A 17,937-nucleotide genomic window follows, 5' to 3' on the forward strand; every position below is an offset into this window, starting at 1 on the left:
TCTCCCTCCCTGAGAACTGCCAGCCCTCCTCTGGGAACGGGGCACATCCTTTCCCACAGCCCTGACCCAGGGAGAATCTCCGACCTGCTCTGCCCCACAGAAGAGCCAGCCCAGGTGTGCTGCGGCAGCAGTAAATAGACTGATTTTAATGCACATTACACCCAACATCACCACGGGAGGGAACTCCTCCCCTCCCTCACAACCCTTCCAGGCATCAGCTGCAAAGCACAGCCACCCCTGGCCCTCCAGCTGCCTGCAGGGAAGCTGGCTTGGGCTGCTTCTCCATCGGCCGTGCCTCTGGCTTCAGCAGCATCCCCGCAGCTCGGTGAAGCTGTCGGGCTGGTCCAGCAGGGAAGCGCTTTTAGGCAGCAGAGCGGGTGAAGGCAGGGCCTGGGGCCAGGGAGAAAGCCCTAAGGCACATCAGAGCAGCTTTGGAGAGCCCAAAACTTCCAGGAGCCGGAGGCCGGGTCCCCCTTGGCGCGCACGTTTCAGTCTATCAGAAACTTCTCACCGTCTACATCTCTCCCTGCAGAGCCCTTGCGCAGGGAGGGGAAAAAATCAGAGCGGAGGAGGCGGGAGAAGTACATGAGGATCATGGCATCGAGCAGCAGGAGGCTGGCAGTGAGGAAGGCACCCTGGCCCTGCAGCTCCACGTGGCGGAGGAAGTAGCAGGTGAGGTAAGCCTGGGGAGCCAGGCGGAAGGCGAAGTACACCACCAGGTTGATGTATTTGTTGGCCTCGTAGAGCGCCGGGGAAGGCACGTTGCTCATCTTCAGCAGCATGCGCACCGTGAGGAAGATGTTGCTCACCTCCACCAGCAGCAGCAGCACCGCTGCCACCAGGAAGCGGCCTGTGATGATGAGCGAGATGAAGGCAGAGATGGCCTGGGACACACACACACACAGAGAACAGGGTCAGCTCGCCTTGCCCTGGGGAAAGCGAGTCCTTCCCTGCCCTCAGTGAGAGCACACAGTTTTCCCCACCCAGAGGTCCCAGCAGGCACCTGAGCTTAGAGAAAACCAGTCTGGAAAGCCAGATCCCCCAGGACCAGTTACACCTCCCTGTGCTGGGATGAGCCTCCAGCTCTTCCCCCTCCCAGCTCCCAGCCTGTCTGGCTCCAGGCACTCGGAGCCGATGCTGGCAGGCGTCCTGCTCTCGCCTTGTTGGTGCAGAGCCTACCTGGCAGCCAGGGTGAGGCAGACACAACGGCTCCAGCTTGCCCATGAAACCTGGGTGGGCTGAGCCCTGGGGTGTGTGTTAGCCCCCCGTGCTGGCCATACTCACCATGGCATGGTGCACCAGGTACTCCCAAGATGAGCGGGACTGATGGTTGAAGATGATGTCAAGGGTATCGTGGATGAAGTAGCCTGTGGGATGAAAGAGAGCATTCAGGTCTGGCTTGTGCACTGTGACCCACTGTAGAAAGGAGGAGCAGCGAGGAGGAGGAGAAGGGTGGTGTGACTGTTCTTCAGGTACCTCCACCCCGTCTGGGTATGGAGAGACGGCCATTCCCTGGGGGTTGGCAGCCTGTGGGCTCCACGCTGTGATTAAGGCAGGAAGCATGGAGCTGCCCAGCCCTTGAGCCAGTGGCTCGTCCCGAGCCAGCATACCAGGCAAAGCTGAGCAGGGAGTGGGCAAAGTCCGGCGGAGTGGCTGCGGCCACTGCCCTGCCTGGCTCCTTACCTGAGGAAAAGCAGACCAGCAGGTGCCCTGAGACGCTGTAGCCGTCCTGGATGTCGGAGAGCAGCTCCGGAGAGTGCCAGAGGCTGGGAGTGAGGAGAGGAGGAAGGGGGTCAGCCTAGGCTCCGGGACGGTGAACACGGGGACCCCCTACCCCCTGCCCCCTCCCCAGGAGTGCCCAGTTGGCAGCGTGTGCACCGTGCCCGCCGCTCCCCGCGCTGCCCTACCTGAAGAGGGCCCATAGCCCGGCCAGCACGGAGTGTGCGAAAGAGACGAGGAGATTCCTCCAGCGCCAGACGCGGCCGGGACGGCTCCTTACGGCGGCGGGCTGTGGCACGGCCACGGCCAGGCGGCGCAGTGCCGCGAAGATCGCCACGCTGCCACCCACCAGCGCCACCGAGGCCGCCCGCCAGCCCGGGCCCATCGCGCCCAGTCCGGCGGCGCGCGGCCGCGGCGGGCGGGCCCGCGGGGCCACGCCCCATCGCCGACCACACCTTCGTTCCGGCCACGCCCCCCGCATGCGCCACGGGGCCACGCCTTCCCATTGGACACTCCCCCCGCGCTGGCCGCGCCTCCCGCGCGCGCCTGCGCTGGGTTGGCTGCCGCTGAGGGGGCGTGGCTGCGGTTTTCATTGATAAACGGCGCGTTGGCCACGCCCCCCGGCCGTGTGTGTGTGCGCGCACGTGTGCAGAGCGTGGCGCGGGTGTGGCGCACCTGGGCAGGTGCGCAGGGCCCGCAGGTGTGCGGAGCTGCTCGGCGTGTTCCTGCTGAGCGGGCGCGGGATTGCACTGTGCGCCAGACACCGCGCGTGTGGCCCTCAGATACCGCCCGTCTGTCCTGGGCAGCGCGGGAGGGTGCGAACAGCCTGTGCCTGGCAGACGTTGCACATCTGTGCCGGGCCCTGCACATCTGCCACAGTGGTGCACAGCTGGCGCGGGCCTCGCACATCTGTTCTGCGCCCTGTGTGTGTCCCCGGCACGGTGTGGCTGTCGCCGGGGGTTGCGGCGCATTGTGTCGGGGGAGGATGCCCGAGAAAACATTTGGAAAAGTAGTGGGAGCAGCCACAAACGCTCGCCTCAAGACATGGCGGGGGGGCTGCGGTACTAAAAGGTGTCCCCTAATACCAGGCTGCAGTAGGCTGAGGCCGAAAACGCGGCACCGAAACGCGGCGGGGTGCTGGCTCCTGTTTGGGGGTCCTGCCCCATCGCTGCCCCACGCTGCAAGGCGCCGGCTTGCGCCAGTGGGGCTGACCCCCTCCCCGGTGAACCGGGCTGGCTGTCGCTAGATGGCAGCAGGGCCACGTGGCAGTGTCACCACTGCCACTCTGTCACTGTCCCTACTCCAGGACAGAGGCCACCACTCCTGAGTGTAGGGCAGGACCCGCTTCCACGCTATAGCCGCCATCACGGCCGGCCTCGGGAGTGCTCGTGGTCCTGGAGGGTCTAAAGCAGGTCTGGGGGGTCATTTAGGGGACTCGTGCCGCTTGTGCTAGCCCCGCAGCAGCGCAACCCCCGCAGTGGATGCCCCTCCAGGCTCGGGGCTGGAGGCTCCTGGGGACACCGCCGCTCTATGGAGGTGCGGGGGTCCTGCTGGCATCCTGCAGTGTGGGCGGGCAGCCCAGCGCACCCCAAACCTCTCTCTCCGGTCTCTCTCTCTCAGACCCAAGAGGGTCTGGCTCCCAGTGGCACTGGGGTGTCACCCAAGCGGGGGTGGCGTTACCCCCCGACCGAACCACGGAGCCCCTGGGCCATACACAGCGGCGTGGTTTGTCCGCCCGCGGCCGCCGTAGCAGCGCGGAAGTGTCTCCATGGAGACAGGAGGAGCCGGGCCCAGGGATGGAGAAATACGAGCGGATCCGGGTGGTGGGGAGAGGGGCCTTCGGGTGAGGGGGCGCCGGGGGTGGGCGATGGGGACGGCTACAGTCTTTCTGCCTCCGGGCGGGAGGCCTTTGAGCTGCGTCCCCGTGGCAGCGAGGCGCTTGTGGCCACGGCAATGCGGGGTCCGCCGGGGTGTGGCACCTGGAGGGACACGGCACAAAGTGCGTGACACCTCGGGGCGCGGGGACTGCGGGCGACCTGTGCCACCCCAGGGTGATGGCCAGGCCCTTTGCTGTGTCCCCCTCCCCGTGCTGAGTCCCCGTCCCTGTCCCCGCAGCATCGTGCACCTGTGCCTGCGCAAGGCCGACCAGAAGCTGGTGATCCTAAAGCAGATCCCGGTGGAGCAGATGAGCAAGGATGAGCGGCTGGCAGCGCAGAACGAGTGCCAGGTCCTCAAGCTGCTCAGCCACCCCAACGTCATCGAGTACTACGAGAACTTCCTGGAGGACAAGGCGCTCATGATCGCCATGGAATACGCCCCAGGTGGGCCCTGCTGTTCCCCTACAGTGCCTGTAGCTGCTCCCTTAGTAGGTCCAGGGCATGCCAAGCACTTGGCTCTCTTTGGGTCAAGCACCTTGTGCTCCTTGTAACAATCCTGGGCTTTGCACCCCCTGGAGTCCAAGCCTGTCTCTCTTGAGGAGACATTTTTGTAGAAGAGTATCTGTGGTTCTTGATGGACAACAAATTGACCATGAGCCGAGTGACCAAGCATTGATGCAGGTTGTGGAGTCACCATCCTTGAAGATACTCAAAAGATTCTGGTCCTGGACAAGTTCAGTGGCTCTCTTTGAGCAGTGACCTCACAAGGTCCCTTCCAGCCTCAGCCACTCCATGATTATATGTCTTATACCTGCTAACCATATCCAAAACAAGGAGATTTCAAACCTCTCTGTCCCTGATCAGCATGCTACCATCTGCCCTGGCTCAAGTTTCAGGCACATTTCCCTGTGTCAACCCTGTTGGCCCCACATTTCTGACAAGATTTCCTGTGGACTTTCAGATGAAATCAGCATTTGCATGAAGGTTTGCTAAAATCTGTATGTGAGCCCTGAGTCTGGACCTCCCCTTCCCGAGAGGGGCCTCTCTGTGCCACGTGGCCTCTTGGACTGCAAGAATTCTCCTCTGCAGAACAGGCTGATCTTGTTCTGCCATGGAGGTTTATGTCCTCTTCCAAGAGCTGTAATTTTAGTGTTTCTTTTCCTGCTTTTGATAATGTGTAAATGATAACTTCTCTCTGCCTGTTTCTTCCTCCCACCAACTGCGCTGCCGTTGTTTAGGAGCATTGGAGGATGTGCTGCATATCCCACCAGGATGTGTTTATCCCACATGCTTGCCTTGTTACGAAGCCAAAATGGCAAAATCCCCCCAGTTTTAGGCCAGGTTTGTGCTGTCCTCTGCCCACAGCCCTTTGTTGCTCCTTGCAGGGGGCACTCTGGCAGAGTTCATCCACAAGCGCTGTAATTCCTTGCTGGATGAGGACACCATCCTGCACTTCTTTGTGCAGATCCTCCTGGCCCTGCACCACGTGCACACCAAGCAGATCCTGCACCGTGACCTGAAGACCCAGAACATCCTCCTGGACAAGCACCGCATGATCGTCAAGATCGGAGACTTTGGCATCTCCAAAATCTTGAGCAGCAAGAGCAAAGCCTACACGGTGAGTGGCAGGGCAGCTTCTCACCCCGTGGCAGCAGGCTGGGAACTCTGGATTTGGTTCACAACCATCTCTGGGAAGTGGCTTTAGGCAGTGCTGCTTTGTTTGCTGATATCTTCATGCCTGAGTTTGCTGTCGCTCTGTGGGCTGCAGAAAAGTAAAAGGTGGGAGAGGATGAGCTGTCTGAGCCCACTGGTGAGGGCAGGCAGGGTGGCTCCTGCTGGGGGTGGTGTTTGCAGACTCGTCTGACACATCCTTAGCAAATAAATTCCTGCCTGTGCACTCCCATCCTGCCTTAATCTCCTTTCTCTGCTTGACATTTAGTGTCTTTCCCCACCTGGGCTAATCTGACCAGACGTTTGTATCACGCTCGGCGCTCTGGGCTCTGATTCTCTCAAGTGGATAGAAGCAAAATTAGAGGCAATCACTGTATGTGTCACTGGAAAGGCAAATCCTCTTGTTTTTCACTGAGATTTTCAGGCAGCTGTTGATGCCAAGGGAACAAAAGCCCAGCTCTGTGGAGCTTTGGTGGTGTTCCAGCCAGCTCTGCACCAATCCTCCCTCTTTCCACCTCTCTGCCCCAGTTTCACTGCACTGTGGTAAATTTTTGTCTCTTGTAGGTGGTGGGAACTCCGTGCTACATCTCCCCAGAGCTCTGTGAAGGGAAGCCTTACAACCAGAAGAGTGACATCTGGGCCCTGGGCTGTGTGCTCTACGAGCTCGCCAGCCTCAAGAGGGCTTTCGAAGCTGCGGTAAGAGCCATGCGGTTTACACGTAGCACAGGGAGCCGTGGCCTCTCACAGAGGTGAAAATGTATGCCGGGATCACTTCTCTGTGAAGGCAGAGGGCAGTGCTGAGAGCTCTTTCCTCCTTGGCCTCGCCCCTGACTGCCCAGCCACTGTTTGCCTGTTGTTTTCTCTCCAGAACCTTCCTGCCTTAGTGCTGAAGATCATGAGCGGGACGTTTGCCCCGATCTCAGATCGATACAGCCCCGACCTGCGCCAGCTCATCCTCAGCATGCTCAACCTGGATCCTTCCAAACGGCCCCAGCTGAATGAGATCATGGCCCAGGCCATCTGCATCCGGCCCCTCCTGAACCTCTACACAGACGTGGGCAGCGTCAAAATGAGGAGGCAAGTGACACTGCCACCTCAGTGTCCCTTGGGAGGGGCTGCCACAGCCCACAGCATGGCTGACCAGCTTACTGCCTCCTTTCTGAGCTCCAAAGGCAGCATTTTCCCAATGCAGCTCTGCTGTGCTGCCTAACGTGCAGCTGCTGCTGGCTGAGCTTGGCCCAGGAGCTCAGAGCCAGGCAGGTGCCATGGCAGGTGTGGGTTTGTCATCACAGTGACAGCAAACAGAGAGTGGTGAGCACAGGGGGAAGTAAGCTGATGCCAGCTTCCCTCTCTCAGGTTGTTTAAAGCAGTGCTGGGAGTGCTTCCACCCGTGGCTTCTGCTGTAGCTCTGCCCAGACATTCTGTGATCCAGGGCTCTGCAGGACATTAAAGGCTGGATTTTGGTTTGGCAGGCCTGAAAAACCCTTGGCTCCAGTGCCCACAGTGACCCACAGCCGGACAGAGGGACGGGCAAGCAGTGCCAGGCAGAGGGGTGAGTTCTGGCATGGTGTGTTCAACTCAGCTCCATTTGGAAGGACCCTTTCCTTTGGATGACACAAGTCAGAGAGGCACTCAGGGTTCTGGAGAGAGGAACTTTAGAAATATCACCTTCCCTGTGCTCTGGAGGAGCCCTGCAGCCCCCTTGGACCAGCACAGGTCTGGCTCTGGCAGCTCTGCAAGCACCCAGACTGGCTGGTGCTGTCACTTTTCCTGTGGGAGGAGAGTCAAGATCCACATGAATGATTTCTCTGTGCCCCACAGGTGTCCGACGTGGTTCAGCCAGGACAGGAATCCCCCCTCCCCTGTCATCCATCTACACGTGGGGCAGTGGGATCACCACCCCTCTGCGCCTGCCCATGCTGAACACTGAGGTTGTGCAGGTCTCTGCTGGCAGGACACAGAAGGCTGGGGTCACCAAATCTGGGAGGCTCATCCTCTGGGAGGTGAGTGACAGGGAAGCTGGGGCAGGAGTCGCTGTGGAGCCTTGGATGTGTGATTTCTGTGAAAAAGGCATTTCTGCTCACTCACAGACCCTGGCACTGCCTCCTCCAGGGCTGCAGTCCCAGCCAGGGTGTGGGTAATGCTGATAAGCCTCTGGGAAAGGGTTCATCAGTGTTCTCCAACCCAGCTCTTCCGTGGTTTCTCTCCATCAGGCTCCTCCCATGGGTGCTGCTGGGGGTCCTTCTCTCCCAGGAGCCACTGAGCAGCTCCAGCCTCAGTTTGTGTCCCGCTTTCTGGAGGGCCAGTCTGGAGTGACCATCAAACACGTGTCCTGTGGTGATCTTTTCACAGCCTGCCTCACAGGTGAGCTGCTGACTCCTGTGAGCTGCTGACTCCTGCCTCCACCTGTCTGGGTCCCAGAACCCCCTAGAACCCAGTGGGAGTGCCTGGGGAATCTGCTCAGAGAGGAACCAGAAAGATGCTCTGGGCTGAGGTGACTCAGAGGCCTCTGTGGCCTCTCATGTAGCATCAGGTGGGAGTCAGAAAAGGCAGACATGGTCCTCCTGTGATGCCACACTGGTCAACTTGGTCCCAAACTGTCTGGTGTGGGGAGGGCCACAAACAGTTGGAATTAGGTGATCTTAAAGGTCTAAATTATTCTATGATTCTTTGAAACCTTCTGTGCTTGTTGTCCTGTTGCATTGGTGTCACCTGAAACCAGAACTGAGAGACGGGACTGCAGTGTGAGGAGAATCTCTGTCACATACTCTGTGAGTGTGACATGGGCACATGCAGTGACCAGCAATGACTGGTGTCACAGTGAGGAGTCAGCCTGAGCTGCTGCAGGGCTGGTTATCCTCAAAGTGCAGGAAACCAGGGTTTGAAGCCCCCTCAGAGCAGCCCAGGAAGTGTTCTGGGTGGAAGTGGAGCACACACACCCGTCCAAGGCCATGTTTGTGGAGCAAAACCCTCCCAGTGGTCCTGTGGAAGCTCTGTTTGTTCTTCTCCTGGGGGTCAGGGCATCAAACAACAGATACACAGTGGGCAAACTCCATGGGTATGTTTATCCTACCACCCATGGAGTTTCCTGCCACCCCTCCACTGGGCAGCTGCTCAGGGACTGCCTCTGTGACTTAAACACCTTGACAGACCCTGGGGTTCTCAACTCCTGCCTACACAGCTGCAGCAATGTTATCATGTTATCTCAGTGCTCTTATCACTGCTGTTTGTTTGTCGAGCCGTTGCAGCACGGTGAGGCTGCAGCTCCCTGAAGCTCCTGCAGCTCCCTGAAAGCTCCTGCAGCTCCCTGGAAGCTCCTGCAGCTCCCTGGAAGCTCTCTGAAGGCTTTGTGACCCCTGCAGTTCATTCTGAGTCAGAGTGGGTCCGATGTCCTGGGAGCCATGGCCACTCCTTGGCTGTGTCACCTTGCAGGGCCTCACGTGTGCCTTGCAGGGCCTCCCATGTGCCACTGACAGGGCTCCTTTCTGCTCCTGCAGACAGAGGGATAATCATGACCTTTGGCAGCGGCAGCAATGGCTGTTTGGGGCATGGAAACTTCACGGATGTGAGCCAGGTTGGTGGAGAGGGTGCTGGGTGTGCTGCTCCCCCGGGGTAAAGGATGGATCATGGCTTCTGCACCACGTGAGGGGACTCATCCCAGCTCCAGGGATGTGCATCCTGGGCATGCTCTGGCATCTGACCCCCTCCCCCTCCTCCTCCCTGTCACTGCGGGTTTTAAAAGACCCAACCTGCCTTTCTCTTTCTCTCCCCCCCCCTACACAATGATCCCTTTGAGCGTGGGGGAAGTCAAGAGCTGCCTTGTGGTTGCTGTTGGCAGGCTCCCAGCTTGGAGCCTGCCTCCAATCACACACCTGCCTGCTTCACTCTTGGCCTGCAGCTGCCAGGGTTCACTGAGAAAAGTTATTTTTCAAAGGAGCCAGTATTTAAAGAAGAGCTGTGTGTTTCCGATTGGCTCGGAGCACTGGGGCTGAGGGCTCATTGCTCCTTTCCAGTTTCTTCCTCGCCTGCCCTCGGATGTGGCAGCAGCCCATGGCTCCCAGCCGAGCCCGGGGACTGGTGCCATTTGTCACTGTGGTCAGCTGGCCCGTTTGTTCCTGCTCCTCCCAGAGCTGAGCTGCTCCCTGCTTATGGCTGGGGAGGGGAGACCAGTTGGAAGCAGCAGCCAGATCCCAACAAACGGTGCTTTTCACTCAAGGACGATAATGAGTATGAGGCGAGGTGTCAGATCTAACAGCAGGTCACAGCAGGGGCCGGGTGAAATGTGGAGATCCTGGTCCCTCCACCCCCTAATGAATCTGAGCCATTAACTCACAGCTCCTCTGAGCCAACACATCCTGCACCAAGCCCCTGCCTGCTCAGAGCAGGCGTTCACAGCCCCTGGCACTCCCCACATGGGCAGGGGGGCGAATCCCAACCCTTGCTGAACCTCTTCCCTCTCCAAACTCTCATGCTGGCTGCTTTCTTCCGCCCCAGAGATGTTTGCATTATCTTCTGTGCTGCGTGCACGTAGTCTCTTATCCCTTTGAAGACTGTTTGGAACAAAAAAAAAAAAAAAAAAAAAAAAAAAAGAAATTTCTCTGTTGTTTGTGTTGGATGAAAACTGGGATGCTGCCAGCGCTGTGTTGAGTCTGGGGGGCCGGGTGGGAGGGATGGGAGCAGCCGGGCAGGCTGGGAGGTCTGGGCTGACGGCTGCTGCTCTTCCCCTGCCAGCCCAAGATTGTGGAGGCCCTGCTGGGCTACGAGATGGTGCAGGTGGCCTGTGGTGCATCTCACGTCCTGGCGGTCTCCAACGAACGGGAAGTGTTTGCCTGGGGCAGGGGGGATAACGGTAAGAGAAGTCTGTTTTGCAGAACAGGGCTTGTGCCTGTTCCCACTCCCTTTGCTGGCCCTGCTTGCCCACAGTCCCCTCCAGATGTGCCAGGGTGGGTGGCTGTGGAAGAGCTGCAGCTGTTTTGTTGCATACCAGGGTCCCTGTGCTTTGGCTTTTGCTGCTTTCTGGGATCCCGGGCTCGGCTCTTGCAGCAGCTGTGTCAGTGCTGCTCTCAGTGGGGCTGTGTGTTGCCATCAGCTGTTCCCTGCTCTGTTGCTCCTACCAGGTCGGCTTGGGCTGGGCACCCTGGAGTGCCACAACTGCCCCCAGCAGGTCACAGTCCCTCCAGAGCACGAGGCTCAGAGGGTCATCTGTGGCATCGATTCCTCCATGGTCCTCACAGTGAAGAACCAGATTCTTGCTTGTGGGAGCAACAGGTAAGAGGGGTGAGGGTCCACATTTTACCCTCCTGGGCCTGTCTTTGTTGTGACCAAGGGGCTCCAGAAGACATCCCTGTGTGATCCTAGAGATTTTCCCTGTGCAGGTGTAACAAGCTGGGCCTAGACCGGATCAGCTCAGCAGAGGAGCCTTCCCCAGAGGACCAGGTGGAGGAGGCCACTGTGTTTGTATGTGCTCAGTCAGCCCCCTTGAACCAAGAGCCCATTGTGTGTGCTGACATTGGTACTGCGCATTCAGCTGCTGTCACAGGTGAGGGTGTGTGCCCACATTCTGAGAGGGGGGACATCTGCATTTTCCCTGTCTTCCTTCTGCCTGTTTCCCTTGGGCAGTCTCTCTAAGGAGACACCCTGCTCCCAGTGTTGAAGCTCTGTGGAGCAGAATGCTCATCCTGGAGACAGCAAAGAGCTTCTGGGGTTTCAGTGTGTCCCAAGTGACACCCAGGTTTGTCTCTCCTCTCTGCTGTCAGCTTCTGGCCACTGTTACACCTTTGGCAGCAACCAGCACGGGCAGCTGGGCACCAACTCCTGCCGCAACAGCCGTGTGCCCCACCTGGTTGTGGGGCTGGAGACGATGAAGGTCACCGTGGTGGCTTGTGGAGATGCCTTCACTGTGGCCATTGGAGCAGGTGAGGCTGAAGCCCCCATGTCCTGGGCTGCAGCAGGGTCTGGCTGTGGCCAAGGCAGGTGTGCAGTGAGGTGTTTATATCCCTCTGCAGACGGCGAGGTGTGCACATGGGGGAAAGGAGCCAGGGGACGTCTGGGCAGGAAGGATGAGGAAACAGGAGTGCCAAGGCCAGTGCAGCTGGAGGAGACACATCCATACCTGGTGACCTCTGTTGCCTGCTGCCACGGGAACACACTGCTGGCAGTAAAGCGTGAGTAAAGGCTTTGTGCCTGTGATTCCTGCCATGAGGACCCAGCCATACACAATGCCTTGTGACCAGAGCTGTGCTGAGTAACCCTGGCATGTAAGCTCACTGTTATTCTAGTCCTTCTTGAGCTGTAGATGAATAGAAATAACTTCAAGCCCAAAATAATTCCCCTGCTGCTCTTCAACTCTGTGACACTGCCTCTCCCACTGGGCAAGGGGAGCAAAGGGATGGCAGAGGCTGTCTGGTGCACTCCCAGACAGGTAGGCTGGCCAAGCTACTGTGCCAGCGGTCCACTGAGTATTCAAAAAGAGCAGCTCTCTAATTGATGCTGCTGAAATAGAAGCTGAGATTTGAGGCGTCATTTTGGCTGCTGCCTTGCCATTGTGGTTTGGAAAAGATAGCAATGGTTTTGTGGTTCCTCTCTGCTCGGGCCAAAGGCAGCATCGTGGCTGGGTTAAAACGTGCCCATGGCGTGACCTGCCCTTCCTGCCTGGATGTACAACGGGAGCCTGGCCCAGACTGCTGCAGGGGCCTTTCTTCCTCCTGTGCCGGGCTGATGATGGCCTCAGCCTGGGCTGAGGGATTCCAGCCCCAGCCCACTTCAAGGAGGCTAATTACAGCCCTGAGGGGAGGAGGCCCGGCTGACAGCCCCAAAATCAGCCCTGGCTCTGTTCCTCCCCTGCAAGTGCCCAGCTCTCATGTGATGTGTGCTGCCACGTGAAGGGGACAGGGAATGGCCGAGTCCCCAGGCTCGGGAACAAGTAGGGCATTTGTCATGGCAGTAAAAGGGTTTTGTCTCTGCAGGAAGACAGCAGGCTGCTCTCTCCTTCCGCTGCTCGAGTCACCCTGCACTCTGTGGCAGCTGGTTTGTGGGCTCCCACCTGCAGCACTGTCTTGCAGTGTGTAGCCCCACTGCTGTCCCTCTGCCCAAAACCTTGTCCTGTCCCAGTACCAGGAGTGCAAACTCAGCGGTGTGAGGGCAGCAGCCTTGCCTGCCCCAGCATACCTCAGCAACCAGCTTGCAAAAAAGCACTAAGAGCTCTGTAAAGAGCTGAGATTTGGGCTTTCACACAGCTCAATCTGCCTGGAAATTTCTCCAGCGAGAACACGGGATCTGGTGACACATGTGATGTCATTGCTGCTGTGATCTGGCCCGGGAGGGTGCTGGCACAGGCAAACTGCACTCTACCTTTGGGGTGGCTGTTCTGCTCCTCCCATGGGGCCAACTCCACTTTTGACTGGCTTGGGCTGCTGCCCAGGTTATCATGAGCTCCTGCTGCTCCCTTCTCTCAATCCCACTGCAAACAGAATAACTGGGAGAAGCCAGGCTGGAGAGGAGGAGAGCACAAACCTCAAGAGACCACATTCTGTCCTGCTGGTCATTGCCTTGCTTGTGCCACTGCTGAGATCTTGCAGTGGCTTCCTGTAGGGAAGGAGACAGGGATTTTGGTGCCCATCTGTGGGATATCAGGCTTGTGTGGGGCAGAACACTTATTGTAGCTTCATCAAGGTGGGGGTTCCAGCTAAATCTTGATTTTTACTCTTTTTGTTTCAGCTGTCGTGGAGGAATCGCCTTCCCAGTGAGTGACAGCAGCCACATCCTGCTCTTCCTGCTGCCCACGGTGGCCTGGCTCAGACACACTGCAGGCTCCAGAGCTCCTCAGCTGCACTCTGAAGGCAGCAGTCTGGAAACAGAGAGCTCCTAACGATGGTTCCCAAGGAACCAGAGCTGGTCTCATTTATTGAATTGTCACTGTGAACCTCCAGTGCCTAAGAGTCACTGCCCTGGACATGCCCAGAGCTCTGGTGCTGCCTTCAGGGGGTCACACCGTGGCTCTTCTCCTCCCTGCTGGAAGTGCCTGTGTGGAAGAGTGAGGAGCACAGAGGTTGTTTTCCTCCGTGGAAACTGTTTCTGGTTACAAAGCCCAGGCTGACAGCTCAGTGTCTGAGAGAGCTGTCAGCCTTTGCACAGCAGCGTCTGGAGTCAGGGCCCCAGGCGCTGTGCTGGGTGACTAAATGCAAACCTCTTTGCTAATTAGAGAAGTCTGTCCTTTCCCATCCCCCCTCTAAAACGTTTCACCCATTTATTGAGCACACTTTGGAGGGTCCTGCCTGCACGGCTGGCCGAGCTCTGCACGAGCAGCCTCCCTGTGCTGCACAGCTCTCCCCAAATGCTGCCTGGAGCTTTCCAATTACAGCCTCCCTGGCCCCAGGAGCTCGATGGAGGATCCTCCAGCTGACATTTGTCCTCAGGCTCCTCAGTCCTGCTGCTGACCGGCTTGCTGGCTCCCAGCTGAGCTAGGGAAGGCAGCAAAACACAGCCAGTGATTGTCAGTACTTGGAAGTTTTTTAACCCAGTTTTGTCCAGGGAGCTGATGAGTTTTCACCAGGGGTCTTTGCAGGCAGTAGAAGCACATCTGTGTGTTATGGACAGGAGTCACGTTTTTTGTCTCCAGAAGGGTCGTTTCCTTTCCTTTATTTTTTTCCTCTTCTTTTCTTTTTTTAACTTACATTTGCCCTGGGCCATTTTTTGATGAGCTTCTGTCTCTGATCTGTCTGACATTGCAAATGCTCTTGCCTTTCACATCCATCTTTGTGCTGTTGCCAATCTGTTGTGTATAAAGTCAGTGCTTTCATAAGCTGGCCGAGATGAAATCTCTCTAATTATTTTTGTGATTCTTTCCTGTTTTCAATGAGGGAAACCTCGACGGGCTCTGGTAAAAACCAACTGATCCCTCTGTCATGTGGAAGGTAATGAATTTCTGCAGCTCTCCTGCCCGTCCTTCGCTCCCCTCCCAGGCTCCAGCTGGGGAAGGGAGCAGGTCCCGTCCAGCCGGGAGAGGCGTGTGCAGCCCTGGCTGCAGACACAGCTTCCCTCCCTGTTTGGCTCCTGGCAGGGTGGGTGCATGGGTTTTCCCCTGCCTTTTTTGTTTCTTGTGGAGCTGCCTTTTCAGGCAGTTACACCCTGCTATCCCAGGAAGCCGACTGGAATTCAAAGGTTCTGCCAGTCCTTTGGCACTTTCCTGTGCTGCAGGTTACAGAGCGCGCTGTCGGGGAAGGTGCTTTCCCTTCCCAGACCAACCTGGGCACCAGGGTGGTTGCAGGGCTGGGTTCAGTAGCCTCAAAGCCTCTCTGAGCCACTGCCTCTCCTCCCTGTGTGGAGCTGGCAGCAGCTCCAGCTCCTTCCAGCATCAGATTTCTCTTGCCTGTGTTGTGCAGAGCTCTCAGGGCTCCCCTTGCCCTACACCAAGGAAGGGGCTGGTGCTCCTCCTGCAGCCTGGGCAGGGCTGAGGGCAGAGAGGACAGACGTCCAACACCCTTTGTCTTGTCAGTAGTGTCACCAAAATGCCACTGCTTCAGGAGCCAAGCTCTTCCTGCTCTAGCTGGGCTGCCAAATCCAGGGGTGCGGCCCCCCCACCTGCCTCCTATCAGTGCACTGGTGTTAGGTGAATGATTTTATGGCTTAATGACACCTCTGCACTGCAGTGCTGGCACTGGAGGTGTCACCAGCTTGAATATTAGGATCCTTTGCTCCAGACTGGGGAAACCAGTGTGGACCAGTGCCCTTTGTGCTGGGCCAGGGGCTCTGGGGAGGGCTGGAGCCTTCGGGATTTCACAGCCTGGGCTCTCTACACAGGAGTTCAGCTGTGCAGCCCAGCGAGATCATTTGAATAATTTAATACCGGGCTGTGACCAAGCCTAGCGAGAGGGTAAAGGAAACAAAGAGGCCCCCAGCCCCGAGCAACAAAAGCTCCTGGAACGACAAGCCGAGGCATGTCCGTGCTGCCGGAGGCAGAGCGCAGCCCGGGCAAATAGGCCACTTGCATTCCTCACGTCTGCTGCTTTGTTTCCCTGCAGAAGCTCCCGGTGAAATCTGCAGGTCTCGGGGCTTCTCCCTTTATCCTTCTTTTTGTTCCTGTGTTGTGTGGAGCTGGTGGTGGATCGGTGTCCCCGCGGCTCTTCCTGCTGGGGAAAGGCAGGGCCGGAGGGGAGCGGGAAGGGGAGGGGATGTGGGGTGAGGCTGCCTGGTCCCCACTCGTGCGTCCTGGTGCGGGTCCCCTCTGGCCATTGTCACCCACGGAAAGGCTGTCCCTGTTCCAAATAAGATCCTGCTGACTCGGGGCCAGTACTGTAGCAGGAAACTGCTTGCTGATCCCGCAGCTGATTTATTTTGATTCCGGCACCTCTGTCGAGGCCGTATCCTCATTCCCACGAGGCTTAGGCAGGAGGTGCGGCTGCTGTCCCTCTGTCCGTCTGCCCGGATCCCTTACCCCTGCCCTCCCTGGGCACGAACCCCGGCAGCCGGGAGAGGAGAGGACTCTTCCCCACTCCCTTCCCTGCGGCGAAAGGCTCCACCTTGACTTGTTTAGAAGCCGGAGCGTCGGTTCTCCGTCCCTCCAGTTTGAGTTAAATAGAAGGCGGAGGGATGGAGCAGCAGGGAGAGGCTGGGGAAGAGGACAAGAGGCCTCTCCGAACTCAGATGGTTTCAAGAAGTGACCCATCATGGGAGACAGGGAACATATCACCTCCACAAAGGGAATTGCCCTGAGTGTCGCCTTTGTGTGAGACAAATGCCTGGCTGTGATGTTGTTGAGTGCGGGGAGGGCTTTGCTTGGGGAGAGGGGAAAAGGAGGGATCTTTGTTTGCAGGGTCTGACACCTCCCCACCGCCCTGCCGGCACAGCCAGCACCTTCTGATGGCTTTGTCAGCTCCTGGCTAATTAGCAGAGATGCTCTTCAGTGAGGTTAGGGAAGAATAATTTTAAAACATCAAAGAGAAGCAGTAAATAATGATAAAAGTCGGCTGTTTCATGGTTGTCATCGGAGGCACAGGCTGCCTGTGTTTACAGGACTGATGTGTCCTGTCTTTGGAGTCCCATCAACCCCCAGGATACCAAGGACCCGTCCTTTTGGCCTGAACCTTGTCCCAGAGTCGTGTCCAGGGACAGTTTCTAGTCGGGGCCAGGTCACAGCGTGTCAGGGACAGTGTCTGGGTTGTGCCTATCTCTTGTTGGAGACAGCCTGGCTCCGGGCTCTGCTGGCACAGAGTGGCAGAACCAGCTGGACCATGGGGCTGCTGCCCTGGGGGTGCCACAGCCCTGAGCAAACCGGGCCAGGGAGCACCTCAACCCCAGCTCAAGGTGGAGGTTGCTCCCTTGTGCTCCCTGTACAGTTGTCCCTTGTCAGTTGTTTTTACCTGTCGGGTTTCCAGTATCACTGGGAGCTGGTTAAAATTTAGCTCAGTGCTCTCCATCGTCTGAGCAGCCTCACGTCTCCTGGTAAATCCCCTGCTGATGGCAGCTCGTGCTCAGTGTACCCCAGTACAAGGTTCCCCGATGATTGGGAGCCCCAGTGCAGCTCAGAACAACCTGCCATCCCTCAGGGTAACCCCAAAAATGAGCCACCCATCCCTTCCCTGGCAGCTCTGGCAGCGAGCAGGCTGCATCCCCCCGGGCTGCTGCAGGGTTTTATTTTAAGCAGAGCCTCTCAGGGAGAAGGGTAACGTGAGCTCCTTGAGTGACAAGCGATAGAGCTCGACTTGCTCAGCGTGTCCCCCAGGAATCCCTCTCCTCTGCCATTTGCTAATTGAAAACTGCTAACATTTGGGGCTGGAGCAACTGCCGCCCTTAATGGGAAGCTGGCTGGAGCGAGCGTTGGTGGGACTAACACATGCTCACAGCCTGTCATCTGCTCGGCTCCCTCTCTGGGGAAAGGGGCAAATACTCCCATATGCTGCTCTGATTTCTGAAAGAGTGACGAGGGGGCTGGAGCCAGACAGATTTGCTTTTATTCTCCCTCCTCCAGGCTCTTGCTCAGTTACAAACCGTGGCTGGAGGGAGGCTGTTGGCTGCAGCCTGGGGTGTGAGCTCCCAGCAAGACAAAGCCACAGGAGCGTTTGTCCCCCTCGTTCCTGTGGTGTGGAGGGCTCAGGGCAGCCCTTCCGTGTCCTGCTGTGGGTGATGGCTGGGGCCTGGGGGCTGTATCCCACCTCCAGCCTGGCTCAGGGGCACAGCCGTGCCCTCGGGCTGCCTGCAGGAGTGTGGCACCCCTGGGACACCTCTGAGTCAGGGAGGGCAGGCAGGGACAGCGAGGACACCGCAGTGAGTGCCCGCAGAGCCCAGCCCCGGGCCAGGGGAGGCTGCAGGGGGCGAGGGGGCCGTGAGTAATGTGATGTTGATGCTCCCCAAACTCCTGCTGTGGCCGTTCCCAGTGTGGCGGGTACCAAACCCACCAGCGGGGTGCTCCCCAGGTCCCCAGGGTGGCTGTCCCCATGTGCTGCCCCCCAAACCCCTCGGAGGAGCTGTCCCCGGTGCGATGCTCCCCGAGCCCCCGGGATGCCGGCACGGCTCCATCTCCCCCGTGCGGCGGCGGCGGGGCGGGGAGGCGGGGTCGGGGCGGGGGGCGGTGGCGATGCCGGTGCCGTCCCCCGTGGCGGGGCGGGCTCGGGCCGGTCCCACCGCCCCGTCCGGCCTCCGGGCGGAGCCGGGCCGGAGCGCGGAGCCGAGCGGG

The 17,937-nt window shown here is 58.4% G+C and overlaps 2 protein-coding genes across 6 annotated transcripts; one reads left to right on the plus strand and one right to left on the minus strand.

The window, feature by feature from the left end:
• Positions 1–120: 120 nt before the first annotated feature.
• On the minus strand, positions 121–2,104 carry TLCD1 (TLC domain containing 1). The gene is made up of 4 exons (XM_036395287.2): positions 1,908–2,104; positions 1,684–1,766; positions 1,285–1,367; positions 121–884 (listed from the first exon to the last, which is right to left on the minus strand). The coding sequence occupies exons 1-4, from the start codon at positions 2,102–2,104 to the stop codon at positions 489–491; spliced, it is 759 nt and encodes a 252-aa protein (XP_036251180.1). The 3' UTR covers positions 121–488.
• NEK8 (NIMA related kinase 8) lies at positions 584–14,067 on the plus strand. Of its 5 annotated transcripts, none has more exons than XM_036395284.2 (15): positions 584–672; positions 3,835–4,040; positions 4,982–5,214; positions 5,832–5,963; positions 6,136–6,344; positions 6,740–6,819; positions 7,089–7,270; positions 7,481–7,631; positions 8,765–8,841; positions 9,999–10,116; positions 10,385–10,535; positions 10,643–10,806; positions 11,024–11,182; positions 11,273–11,431; positions 12,984–14,067. In XM_036395284.2, exons 2-15 carry the CDS (start codon positions 3,905–3,907, stop codon positions 13,010–13,012), a joined length of 1,980 nt encoding a protein of 659 aa, XP_036251177.1. In that variant the 5' UTR covers positions 584–672; positions 3,835–3,904; the 3' UTR covers positions 13,013–14,067. The 5 variants fall into 5 exon arrangements, with proteins under 5 accessions (XP_036251177.1, XP_036251179.1, XP_036251176.1 ...); XM_036395286.2 differs by lacking the exon at positions 584–672 and adding an exon at positions 3,113–3,131; XM_036395283.2 differs by lacking the exon at positions 584–672 and adding an exon at positions 3,442–3,562.
• Positions 14,068–17,937: the final 3,870 nt, after the last annotated feature.

Source organism: Molothrus ater, chromosome 21, assembly GCF_012460135.2.
Source record: "Molothrus ater isolate BHLD 08-10-18 breed brown headed cowbird chromosome 21, BPBGC_Mater_1.1, whole genome shotgun sequence".
Classification (NCBI taxonomy): Eukaryota; Metazoa; Chordata; class Aves; order Passeriformes; family Icteridae; genus Molothrus; species Molothrus ater.